Genomic DNA, 13,598 nt, shown 5'->3' on the forward strand with positions numbered 1-13,598 from the left:
CACACTTTCTCAAAGTGACCCTTCTTTCCTTGTTCTACTTGTGCAAGCCAGTAATATCTTGTTGAAGACCACAATTCTAAGAACTGATCCTTTTTTCATAGAATCCCGACAGTGTGGAAACAGGCCCCTTGGCCCAACAAGTCTACACCGACCTTCTGAAGAGTAACCTACCCAGACCCATTTCCCCTAACCTACACATCCCTGAACACTATGAGCCAATTCACCTAACCTGCACATCTTGGGATTGTGGGAGGAAACCAGAGCACCCAGAGGGGACCCACACAGACATGGTGAGAATGTGCAAACTCCACACAGACAGTCACCTGAGACTGGAATCAAACTGGGTCCCTGGTGCTGTGAGGCAGCAGTGCTAACCACTGAGCCACTGTGTCACCCAAAGGGACTGGAGGGAGGAGTAGACCTCTGAGGTTCAATCTCAGAATAAATTACATAAAGTGAACTCCTGAACTTCATCACATCTTGTGAGGGCAAGTACTAAATGGAGGGTAGAGAGCTTCCAGGGAAAAATGCATCTGTGGAAAATTATCATCTGCTTTGTCATGACGTAGAATCCTTTTATTTAGCACGCCAGTTCTCCCAACAGCAATCACTTCCTTTGTGATATAAGTCAACCCTCTCAATCACTCCCAATCTCAATGTTGGTAAACAGCCTAACCTCCGAATGCTGACTTGTGAATGAATCTGTTTCCTATTTAAATAGCTAGAAACTTGAGTCATATTACTTGGCAACTAGTGCAATTAATGCCTCCTGCGGCAAATTGAAGCCCTGTTCAAAGTGAAGATTGCTGTGTTGATGGAGCAATTATAATCTCTATGGAACATGAAAGCAGCTGGGAATTGTTTGAACAGATGTTCAGGAGTAAAATCAGTTTAAAAGGCAATTTTCCTATTTATATCAGTGAAGGAAGTCACAATATAGATCCCAGGATGAAAACAATGAACTTCCTGCAGTGGATTTTCTGACAAGGTCAAACGAAGCAGCCTGCTAATGTTTACATGAAAGTAAGGAACAAATTGTGTGTAGATGGAGGTTTTCACTCTTCATAGAATTTATGCAAGAAATCTGTGCGATACCTTTGCTACCTGAGGCAAAATTACTTTTCTTAACATCATATATAGTTCAAATCATTTTAGGCCAATTATTATAAAAGACAACATAATTAGTCCTTTGACAGAAACCTGAGTTCAGTTGTATCACTCTCATCTCTTGAATCATAAGGTTATGGGTTCATGCCCTTATTGAGATTTAAGCTCATGATCCAGTCAGATGCTTCAGTGTGTACTGAGGGAGAGCTGAATCATCAGAGGTGTTGTCTTTTGAGTGAGATGTTCTCCTGAGACCCTCTTGTATGGGCCTAAAAGACCTCGTGATGTCAGTGGAAGAAGATTGAAGGGGGAGTTCTGTTTGGGCTCTTGTCAATTTTAATTTGTCAGCCAACAGCACTGACACAAGGATAGAGATGAGTCATAGACATCTATAGGCACTGAAAAAGGCCCTTTGACCCATCGAATCTGTGCCAATGGAAAAGATGTACTTAACTTTCCAAACTCATTTTCCACCTCTTTTTTGCCTTAATGTTCCATGTCCGACTTACTTCTACTTAGGAGAAAGTGAAGACTGCAGATGCTGGAGATCAGAATCCAGAAGTGTGGTGCTGGAAAAGCACAACTGGTCAGGCAACATCCGAGGAGCCGGAGAGTTGACATTTCGGGCATAAACTGTTCATCAGGAACATTCCTGATGAAGAACTTAAGTTTGAAATGTCGATTCTCCTGCTCCTTGGATACTGCCTGATTGGCTGTGCTTTTCCAGCACCACACTTTTTGACTCTTGCTTCCACTTATAAGACCTGTCTTTCCTGGTGCTTACCAAAGTGTAATCCTGGGTCTTGCTGAGCAATGACGGAGGATCACTGCTGGCTTTGGGCCAGGAGCTGAGACCATTCACCATCACGAAATCCAGCTCGATATTTTTCTGACTGAAGGGAAGGATGCAAAATGGGGTCAGTATTAGGACTGTCACTTTTCTTACTGTACAGAGGCAACATGGACCCGGGTATGCAGAGCGTGTACCAGTTTACAGATGGTAGAAAACTGGATAGCCTGATAAATGCCAAGAAAGATAGTCATCAACTTAGTAACAAAAAAAAAGGAAATTATGTTGATATATTTAAAAGCACTGATTAAACATAGAAACGTAGAAAAAAAGAACAGGAGTCGTCCATTTGGCACTTTGCCATTCAATATGATCATGACTGAGCATCCCACTCAATGCCATGTTCCTGCTTTCACACTAGATCCTTTGATCCCTTTAGCCCTGAGAATGATATCTAAGTCCTTCTTGAAAACATTAAATATTTTGGCCTTAACCTCTTCCTGAAGCGGAGAATGCCACTGGCTCACCACTCTCCGAATGAAGAAATGTCTTCTCACCTCAATCTAAAGTGGCCTACCCAGCATCCTCAGCTGGAAACCTTTCATACAGTCCTGAGTGTCACACTTTTGGAAAGATATCAAAGCCTTGGAGAAGCTCCAGAGGAGGTTTGGCACAATGAAGTGGAGGGATTGGAAGCTCGGGATCATTCTCCACGAATCAGGGTAGACTAAGGTGGCACAGTGGCTCATGGTTAGCACTACTGCCTCACAGTGCCAGGGACCCGGCTTTGATTCCAGCTTCAGGTGACTGTCCGTGTGGAGTTTTCACATTCTCCCCGTGTCTGCATGGGTTTACTCTGGTTTCCTCCCATAATCCAAAAATGAGGAGATTAGGTGAATTGGCCGTGCTAAATTGCTCATAGTGTTCAGGTATGTGTAGGCTAGGAGCATTACACAGGGGTAAATGTAGGGGAGTGGTTCTGGGTGGGGTACTCTTCAGAGAATTGTTATAGACTTGTTGGGCCCAATAGCTTGTTTCCACACTAAGGATTCTGTGACAAATGGAGGTATTCCAAATTAATGAGGGACTTTGATAGAATAGGTGAGAGGAAATTGTTTCCTGTAGGCCAGTAATCAAGGGCTTAGATTTAACATAAGAAGGGCTTTTGCCCGAAACGTCGATTTTCCTGCTCCTCGGATGCACAGCACCACTCTAAACTCTGGTTTCCAGATCTGCAGTCCTCACTTCTGCATAATTCGTAAAGGGTCTGAAGAAAATGAAGGAATGTTTTTCACACACCGTGTTGTTAGGATCTAGGCTTCACTGAGTAAAACATATTCCATCAGAATCTACAGATGGAAGGTGGGCATACTCTTAAAAATGACTAGTTTTCCTGGCAGGAAGGAAATACTGGGGGCTCCCGATTTACAAACTTGAATTGAATTTATTGTCAAGTGTACTGAGGCACAGTGAAAAGCTTTGTCTTGCGAGCAATACAGGCAGATCACATAGTTAAGTAACTTCTGACTTACAAATGCTGGTACTTACGAATGCGATCCCATGCAGGGGCATAGTTTTAAAGATCTGACAAACGAACATTTCCTGTACTTGTGAATGGCTGCTTTATACTGCCCTGTACAGTGTTCCGACTTGAATACAAATTGACTTCTGAATGGACTCAGAAACAGAACCCGTTCACAACCCAGTGACTGCCTTTAGCTGGTGACATTATATTGGACGGCACTTGCAAAGAACCAGAATGATTATTATGTTCATATTGTGGAGGTGCCAATGTTGGACTCGGGTGGACAAAGTCAGAAGTCACACCCGACCAGGTTATAGTCCAACAGGTTTATTTGAAATCACAAGCTTCCGGAACACTGCACAAGGTCTTTTCCTTGGGTGGGGAGTCCAGAACGAGAGAGCATAGGTTTAGGGTGAGAGGGGAAAAAATTAAAAGGGACCTAGGAGACAACTTTTTCATGCAGAAGGTGGTGCGTGTATGGAATGGGCTGCGAGAGGAAGTGGTAGAGGCTGGTACAATTACAGCTTTTAAAAGGCATCTGGATGGGTATATGAATAGGAAGGGTTTCATGGGATACGGGCCAAGGGCTGAAAAATGGGACTAGATTAGTTTGGGATATCTGGTTGGCATGGACAAGTTGGACCAAAGGGTCTGTTCCCTGCTGTGCATCTCGATGACTCGATGACTTCTGACTATGATTATAATGGGTCTACTGGCCGATGTCTGTGTTGGAAGGTGACAGACATTAGTTTTTGGAAAAAGGATGACTTATACTTTGCTTATTAATTGGCAGCTTTGAGGGTTGATCGGCAACCGTTCTGCTCTGATGGCTTGTATCGATCTTAAGCTCAGAACCCATTGGGGATAAAACTGCCCTTGGGCTAGTGGCACAAAACAGGTGATTAATTTCCCATTGTCCATCTCGGTCTTGCCCTGCACTCTTTATTTCCATCGACTGCAAAAGAAAAGAGTACCAGGCCAAGTTTAAAAATACTGACCAATCTCCATGAACTATTTCGAACTCGTGCTCCTGCATTAGTTCATCCCAATCTACCTTTTGTCCATTTCAAGAGTTGATGCTCCCCAGTGAATGATGTAGCCAATTGAATGTGAAATAATTGTGTGATGGAGGTAGAGGGTTGCTAGACTGAAGTTGTCCAAGTTCACAACACTTTGGCTTCTTATGCCAGCAAACATTGGGAAGTTGGATATGAGCTCAGATCTCTAACATGGAAATGTTGATACCTACCTCATTCTGCTTCCTTGTTCTCTGTCTTTTAAACTGTATTAATGTGAGCTGGTGATAAGCTGATAATCTCTGACAATACGCATTATCTCTCTGACATCTCCTATACTAGGGGTTTGATCATTCTGAATATGAACCTCAGCTACTTGGTGCAACCCCTTGAAGATAGCCTTGACCATCACCTTATCTATAGGACTGAACACCTAAAACTGAAAGGAGGGACATGTGGACATCAAGAGAGCAAACGCGAGGAAAATTGGGTCAAAGATTTCACCCGCCAATTTCATCCAGAACATCATCGGGTAAGGATCACAGAAAACTAAGACTTGTCAAGAGTAATTCAAAATCGTAACCTGCTCACTCTTATTGATTAGAGACAACAAAAACTGTAGATACTGGAACCCAAGGTACACAAGCAGGAGGTTGGAAGAACACAGCAAGCCAGGTAGCATCAGGAGGTGGACATTTTACACGTGGGTCCTTTCCATTTGCATGTCTACCGTTAATTGTTTATTGTCTTACCTCATCGACCTTAATCTGTTACATTCACAACGACAATTGATAGAAACATTATAAAGATACAAATGGCGCCTGGAACTCAATAACTTCAATTTTATACTCTGACATTACCAATTTCAAATCTTCAATCACCAGGAAAACCTCAAATGAACAAGATTAAAAAAAGACAAATCTTAAGCAAACAACTTGCAGCTGATAGTGTACAAAGTGGTGTTAGAAATTTAAAAGCAGTAGTAACCCATTCAGCCCAATGAGACTATTTCACCCCTCAGTTAGATCCTCAATGATCATCCTCCTCAATGTCAGTTACCTGTACTTTTTCCTTATCCTTTGATGTCATTATTTATCAGAAATCTAATGGTAACTGAGCTTCCACAGCTGTCTGCGGTAGAGAATTCCAAACACTCACCACTCTTCGAGTGAAGAGATGCCCCCTTATCTCTGCATTAAATGGCCTCCATCCTATTTTGAGAATATATCCCCTAGTTTTAGAGTCATCAGCCAAAATAAACATCGGTATCCACTCTGTCACTCCCTCTAAGAGTTTGCATGCTGTTATTTGTTCTTTGAATACAGCCGAAGTCACCTCAATCACTTCTTATTGACTAGTCTTGCCATTCCAAAGATTAATCTGGTGAACAGAGTACTCCCTCTGTGGTAGATACATCCCTCCTTGTGAAAGAAACTAAAAAGTGTACTCCAGCTGGTATCTCACCAATGCTATATAGAACTGCAACAAGACATCATTACTCCTGTATTCAAGCCCCTTTATGATGAAGGCTGACATACCAATTGCCTTTCTAACTGCTAGTTGCACCTCCATGCTAACTTTAATTGACAACGACACTCAGGTTCCTTTAGATACCTGCACTTACCATCATTATGAAATATTCTGACTTTCAAAGTTTGCTCTTCCAAAATGAATAACCGCACGGATTTACATTATATTCCATTGACCATGATCTAATCCTTTCACTCTGCTTTCCAAGACCTCTTGAAAGCATTTTGCATCCTCCGCACAACTAGGTGAAAGTGAGGACTGCAGATGCTGGAGATCAGAGTCAAGGTTAGAGTGGCGCTGGAAAAGCACAGCAGGTCAAGCAGCATCTGAGGAGCAGGAAAATTGACGTTTTGGGCAAAAATCCTGATGATGCCTGACCTGCTGTGCTTTTCCAGCACCACTCTAATCTTGTCTCATCCTCCTCACAACTTTCTTTCCCATGCAGTTTGGATAATACACCAGGAATAATGGCACACCAACAGATCATGGCAAACTAATAGAATGAGACCATTCCAAAATTTTCTCTCCCTTATTTAAACTAATTGGTTAACACAGACATATGGTACAACACGGGGTAAACCCTCCTGCTAACTTAAACCTGAAATGCAGTAAAGCTCACCTTGAGCCTTAATCTGTTACACTTCGAGAGGTAGAGAATGATCCCAAATACCACTACATAAAGAAAAGATTTTAACAATTTAATTTTTTTAAGTCCAACAGAGAACATTAAACAACAACTATTTATAACTCCTTTCTCTTTAAACATATTTCTACCTCCCCCCACCCCCACTCTACAATACTGCTCCGATAAATTCCCTCTTAAATTTACAGGAAAATTAAATTCAAATCCAATCATCATCTTCGGATGTCAAACTTCCTCTGTGGATTTCTCTAGGTTGGTTTGGTGTTCTGCTGCACAAATTTCTTATGGACAGATACCTGTCAGGGAGCTATTCTGCTGGCTGTTATGTTGGTGCTTGGCAACTCTTTGCTGTTCTCCCTCTAACTGTTCAAAATGTCCAATTTTATACCCCAAAACATTGGATCATTTCATTGGTTTGATGTCATCCAAAACAGTAAAATTCAAATACGATTGGATTTTGGTATCTGGGGCATATTGTAAACTGATTGGCCGAATTTGAATTGGTTTTGTACCATGGCAATGCGGCTCCAGTTATTTGTCAACCAAATGTTACACTTTTAAATCTTTCAGCACCCTCTGCGCCAGCCAGAAATTTCAGACCCCTTAAAGATACAGTACACATCTACAACTTCATAACACATGTTGACAAACTAAAATCATTTTTTTCAAACTGAAGTGAAATAAACCTGTTACATCTTTGCACTTCAGCATCCCGAGGATTAGTTGGTGAATAAATGTTTTAAAGACTCAACTACAATTGAAATTAGGCCAGCTCAATGTTAAAAAGAGCATTTTTTAATTCTGTTATGTGCAAGAGTTTGCATAGATCTACATCTGAACACTATAATGTCGATTGAACTGGATGGCTGTATGTGTTATATCTACTGTGTACAGGAAAAGAGAGATGTGGTGAAGGATATGAAGTATGTGGAGCTGTATGTTGTGGCCGATTATGCTGAGGTAAGGCGCTTTATGGTCCTTGCATTCTTCACTCATCTGATTTATTCACTGACAGGTCAGGCTGAATGGTCAGGGCTCCTGGTCCATTAGTCCAATCAAATTGAGCAGGATGGAAGGGAGGACCATTAAGTCTGAGTGGGGGAGGGAGCCCCATCTTTGCAGTCATAAACGGGGGTTGAGTTGGACTTTATGAAATAAAAGCAGAGGGAGGCCATTTGGCCTATTCAGCCTGCTCTGCCATTCAATAAGATCATGGCTGGTCTGATAATCCTCAACTCCACCTTCCTGTCCTTTGAAATGGGAAAACATTCAATTGTGTTGGACATAGACTTTGTACTGTAGTCGAACGCAGATGACATGTGAACTGGAATTGAACATATTCTGTTTTTGATCCCACTGACCAATAATAATTTTAAATTATGCTGCTGACTCACTATCTCTCAATAGGCACACAATTAAGAACAACCGTAATACATCTTGGGAGTTGCGTGAATTTTCTCCTGGGTTTTCCAAAATATCTGTTGTTAACTTTGTTTAATTGATTTGTGGGATGCAAAGATTTTTGGTTGGGCCAGCCTTTACTGCAAGTGGTAGATGGTTGCTTTTTGGATTGGAGGCCTGTGACCAGTGGTGTGCCACAGGGATCAGTGTAGGGTCCACTGCTTTTCATCATTTATATGAATGATTCGAGGCATGGTTAGTAAGTTTGCAGATGACACAAACATAGGTGGTATAGTGAAGAGTGAAGAAGATTATCTCAGAGTACAGTGTACAGGGACCTTGATCAGATGGGCCAATGGGCCAAGGAGTGGCAGATGAAATTTAATTTACATAAGTGTGAGGTGTTGCAATTTGGTCAAGTAAACCAGGGCAGGACTTATACAGTTAATGGTAGGGCTCTGGGAGTATTGCTGAACAAAGAGACCAAGGGTGTAGGTCTTTGGAAGTGGTGTCACAGCTAGACAGGGTGGTGAAGGCATTTGGTATGCTTGCCTTCTTTGGTCATAACATTGAGTATAGGAGCTGGAACATCATGTTGGGGCTATACAGGACATTTTTAGAATATTGCATACAGTTTTGGTTGCCCTTCTGCAGAAACAATGTTAAACTTGAGAGGATGCAGAGAATATATTTATAAGGATGTTGCTGGGACTGGAGGGTTTGAGTGATAGACAGAGGCTGAATAGGCTCGGGATATTTTCCTGGAGCATGAGGATGCTGAGGTGTGACCTTATAGAGGTTTATAAAATCAAGAGGGGAGTGGGTAGGGTGAATAGCCGTGGTGTTTTTCCTAGGGTGGGGAAGTCCAAAACTAGAGAGCATTGGATTAAGTTGAGATAGGAAAGATTTAAAAAGTTACCCCAGTTTGCGCAGAAGGTGATACATATATGGAATGAACTGTCAGAGGAAATGGTGGAGGCTGGTACAATTACAACATTTAAAAGGCATCTGGCATCTGGATGGATATATAAATAGGAAGGGTTCAGGGGGATATTGGCCAAATGCTGGCAAAAGGGATTAAGTCAGACGAGGATGTCTGGTGCAGATCAAAGGGTCTGTTTCCATTCTATATGAATCTATCTGGTATCCTTGTCTTTCTAGATGGTAGAGGTCAGGAGTTTGGAAAGTGCAGCTTCTTCATGGTTGCTGTGGTTCTTTGGTGACAACGTGCCTGGTTGAAGTGGTGGATGTGGTGCCAGTCAATCAGGCTGCTTTGTCCTGAATGGTGTTGAACTTCTTCATTGTTCTTTGAGCTGCGCTCATCCAGACAAATGGGAAGTATTCCATCATACTCATGAACTGTGCCTTGTAGATGGTGGACAGGCCTTGGGCTGTTTGGACAGACTTTCAGGAGCAATTGGTAGAAGAGCCATAGCAACGCAGGAAAATCAGGGTGTGGGCCATTTCTTCAGGGCTATAGCAGCAGCTATAGTGGATAATTTGGAGAACCCCAATAGACATTCATCCCAATTAGGGGGAAAAAAAGAATCTCTTGACATCTCATCTGACAATGTGGCAAATACCTTATTAGCTCTGCCGACCAGTTTCGTCTGAACTAGCATTACCCATAAATCCTCGGACCATTCCATCTGCCTAGCCAATTTTTCAAATGAAATAAAGAAGGCTTCAACATAATATGATAAGTTTTAATCTACAATCTGAGAGGGAGAAGGGAGAATCGGAAATGCCAGTATTGCAGTTGAATAAAGGGAACTATGGAGCTATGAGGGAGGAGTTGGCCAAAGTTCAATGGTTCAATATCCTAGCAGGGATGGCAGTGGAACAACAATGGCAATTATTTCTGGATATAATACAGAAGGAGCAGGATCAGTTCATTCCAAAGAGGAAGAAAGACCCTAAGGGGAGGCAGGGGCGGCCATGGCTGACGAGGGAAGTCAAGAACTGTATAAAGGTGAAAGAGAAGAAGTACAACATAGCAAAGTTGACCAGGAAGCCGGAGGACTGGGAAACTTCTAAAGAGCAACAGAAATGCAATAGATAGAGAAAAAAATTAGGCACGAAGGCAAACTGGCCAAACATATAAAGGAGGGTTTGTAGCTCAGATTGAGGTTTAAGGTGAAGCTTCACTTGGAGGTTGCCACTGATGATGTTACCGAGCCAGGTAATGAAACGTCTGGATATCAAACCTACAGCTCAGCGAGCAAACCTACACCCTATATAAAGGAGGATAGTAAAAGCTTTTTTAGGTATGTGAAAAGAAAAAAAAATGGTTAAGACTAAAATTGGGCCCTTGAAGACAAGAAACAGATGAATTTATTATGTGGAACAAGGAAATGGCAGAAGAGTTGAATAGGTGCTTTGGATCTGTCTTTACTGGGAAAGACACAAGCGATTCTCAGATGTAATAGTGGCTAAAGGACTTAGTGTAATGGATGAACTGAAGCAAATTTATATTAGGCAAGAAATGGTGGGTTGGATAGACTGTTAGGTCTGAAGGCTGATAAGTTCCCGGGACCTGATGGTCTGCATCCCAGGGTACTTAAGGAGGTGGCTCTACAAATTGTGGATGCATTGGCAATCATTTTCCAATGTTCTATAGATTCAGGATCAGTTCCTATAGATTGGAGGGTGGTTAATGTTGTCCCACTTTTCAAGAAAGGAGGGAGAGAGAAAGCAGGGAAATATAGACCAGTTAGCCTGAGGTCAGTGGTGGGAAAGATGCTGGAGTTACTTATAAAAGATGAAATTATGCTTCATTTGGATGCATGGCAGATGCAGTTTAATGTGGATAAATGTGTAGTTATCCACTTTGGTGGCAAGAACAGGAAGGCAGATTACTATCTAAATGGAGTCAAGTTAGGTAAAGGGGCAGTACAACGAGATCTAGGTGTTCTTGTACATCAGTCAATGAAAGCAAGCATGCAGGTACAGCAGGCAGTGAAGAAAACTAATGGCATGCTGGCCTTCATAACAAGAGGAATTGAGTATAGGAGCAAAGATGTCCTTCAGCAGCTGTACAAGGCCCTGGTGAGACCGCACTTGGAGAATTGTGTGCAGTATTTGGCTCCAAATTTGAGGAAGGACATTCTGGCTTTTGAGGGAGTGCAGCGTAGATTCACAAGGTCAATTCCCAGAATGGCAGGACTATCATATGTTGAAAGATTGGAGCAACTGAGCTTGTATGCACTTGAGTTTAGAAGGATGAGAGGGGATCTGATTGAGACGTATAAGATTATTAAAGGATTGGACACTCTGGGGGCTGGGAGAATGTTTCTGCTGAAGGATGAGTCCAGAACCAGAGGACACAGTTTAGAAATAATGGGTAGGCCATTTAGAACAGAGTTGAGGAGAAACGTCTTCACCCAGAGAGTGGTGGATATATGGAATGCTCTGTCCCAGAAGGCAGTGGAGGCCAAGTCTCTGGATACTTTCAAGAAAGAGATGGATAGAGTTCCTAAAGATAGTGGAATCGAGGGTTATGAGGATAAGACAGGAACAGGATACTGGTTGTGGATGATCAACCATGATCATAATGAATGGTGGTGCTGGCTCAAAGGGCCGAATGGCCTACTCCTGAACCTATTGTCTATTGTCTATAACATCTTTCTCATTAAAACGTAGCAGAGTTTTGACATATTTATATATATATCACTACCTTCTCTTTTAATGTCCATCCTGTTAACTTGACTTTGCTGACTAAGTCACAACTTCTCAAATTCAAATTCTTTCTCTCTTTCTTTCTCCCTTTCTTCTCTCTCTCTTTCTTTCTCCCTTTCTTCTCTCTCTCTTTGCTCAGCCAAGAAACTTCTCTCTCTCTTTCTCTTTCTCTCTCCCTTTGCTTATCTTCTAACTCCATTTTCCTCAATTGTAATTTCAGCGTTTGTACCTCTACTGCACTTGTCTGTTTCTCTGACACACCTACATGTTTGAGTAATTCCCTTACAATTTCAGTTTTAGTTTTGTCCTTGGTCAAACCCAAATCTAACTTCTTTGCTAATTCTAAAAGTATGGCCTTTTTCTTTCCTTCTAAAATTTCTTGGCATATCTGAAAATCATCTTCAAATCCCAGAACCTCTTTAGCAATTTTAAGAGCCATTTCTCTCACTTTTAATTTAATCAACCACAAGGCACTGAAATTAAACAAATTGTCTCATGTACGTTTTATTAAACAATCTAGGACACTAACCTGCAAGTGTTTAAATCTGCTGGGATTTTTCATACCTCCAAATCTATTCAAATCTGTCTAAACCAGTTCAAATCACAGACCCGAGCCCCCAAACTATTACGACACTGTGTAAACCCTCCTGCTAAACCTAAAACCAACAACACAGAAAAGATTTATCCCGTGCAGTAATCTGCAAAAATTCAAGTGGCCAAGAACTATTTAAAGTAAAAATTAGAAACTTTATTTCTTCAAGCATAACAGAGAATAATTAACAAACCACTATTTACAATTTCTTCCCCTAGGCTATCTTTTACCTTCCCTTATATAATACTAGCCCAATAAAACTCCCAGTTATGATTTACAAAACCACACTTATCTTAATACCAGGCAGCTTTCGTTCTTCTATTCAAACCTTATTGTGTCTTCTTTTCTTCTACTTCGAAATTTCTGCATCACAGGTTACTGATGGAAAAGATACCTTTTTAAGAGAGCTATTTTTCAGGCAATCTGCTTACATGCTGGGCTTGTCAGTTCTCCTCTCAACTGTTCAATCTTCCCCAGTCTTATAGCCCCAAAGCACTGGATTGTGTCATTGGCTTTTAAGATTTTCAATATACTAAATTCAAACTAAGTTGGAGTTTGTTATTTTTTGGTGTATAATTTAAACTGATTGGCCGAATTCGAATTTGTTTTTGTCATTTCCAGGCAACCAGCTACTCCAGTAGCTGGAGAATGCTACATTGTGTCTTATTGAGAACACTTGGTGATATCATTGCTAGCTTTTAACTCTCTTAAAAGGTATAGTTCACCCACATCTTCATAACAATAGCATCATTCTCAGAAGCTTCTCTTAATGTTCATTGTAATTAATTACAGTCCCTGATGTCAATTTGAAGGAGACACTCACTGCTCTTCAGATTCTTCCATGGATTTTTCTTAGAGGTTTGAATCAGTCTGTTGGGACCTACAATTAACATCTTACCTGGTGATCAATATTTCCCACACTAGTGATATCTCCAATTGTAATGATGTGTCAGCCTGGACTACGTACTGAGGTCCCTGGAATCGCAGTTTGAACCTGCATTGGATTGTCTGGAACCAAGCATGCTATCACCAACAAAATACTCCATTCAGAAATCATGTGTACCTGGTGCACAGATTCCCACAGCACTTTCTCATGGCTGATTAATTATATACCATTCTCCCACCAAAAGAGGGAGGTTGGTATGGTGCCTCCCTGAAGATGAAGGAGCAGATTGAGGCAAACTTACTAGTTTCACAATTCATTGTGACATTATATTCAGAGTGAACGACTGTTGTGTCTCAGTAAGTGGAAGCCTCACGCCAAATTTACCTCATGACACATTCACCCGTTCCAAACCCATCATCATTACCATCCA

General features: G+C 41.5%; 1 protein-coding gene across 1 annotated transcript in view; it reads left to right on the plus strand.

The window, feature by feature from the left end:
- adam19b (ADAM metallopeptidase domain 19b) overlaps window positions 1-13,598 on the plus strand; it is a 172,821-nt gene that overhangs the window by 81,935 nt on the left and 77,288 nt on the right. The window contains exons 6-7 of the mRNA XM_043703984.2: window positions 4,781-4,970; window positions 7,506-7,571. Coding sequence (XP_043559919.2) covers window positions 4,781-4,970; window positions 7,506-7,571 — 256 coding nt within the window. The remainder of the gene's footprint in view (window positions 1-4,780; window positions 4,971-7,505; window positions 7,572-13,598) is intronic.

Source organism: Chiloscyllium plagiosum, unplaced genomic scaffold (genome assembly GCF_037043375.1).
Source record: "Chiloscyllium plagiosum isolate Xiang-an unplaced genomic scaffold, Cpla_swu_hap1 HiC_scaffold_16, whole genome shotgun sequence".
Taxonomy (NCBI): domain Eukaryota; kingdom Metazoa; phylum Chordata; class Chondrichthyes; order Orectolobiformes; family Hemiscylliidae; genus Chiloscyllium; species Chiloscyllium plagiosum.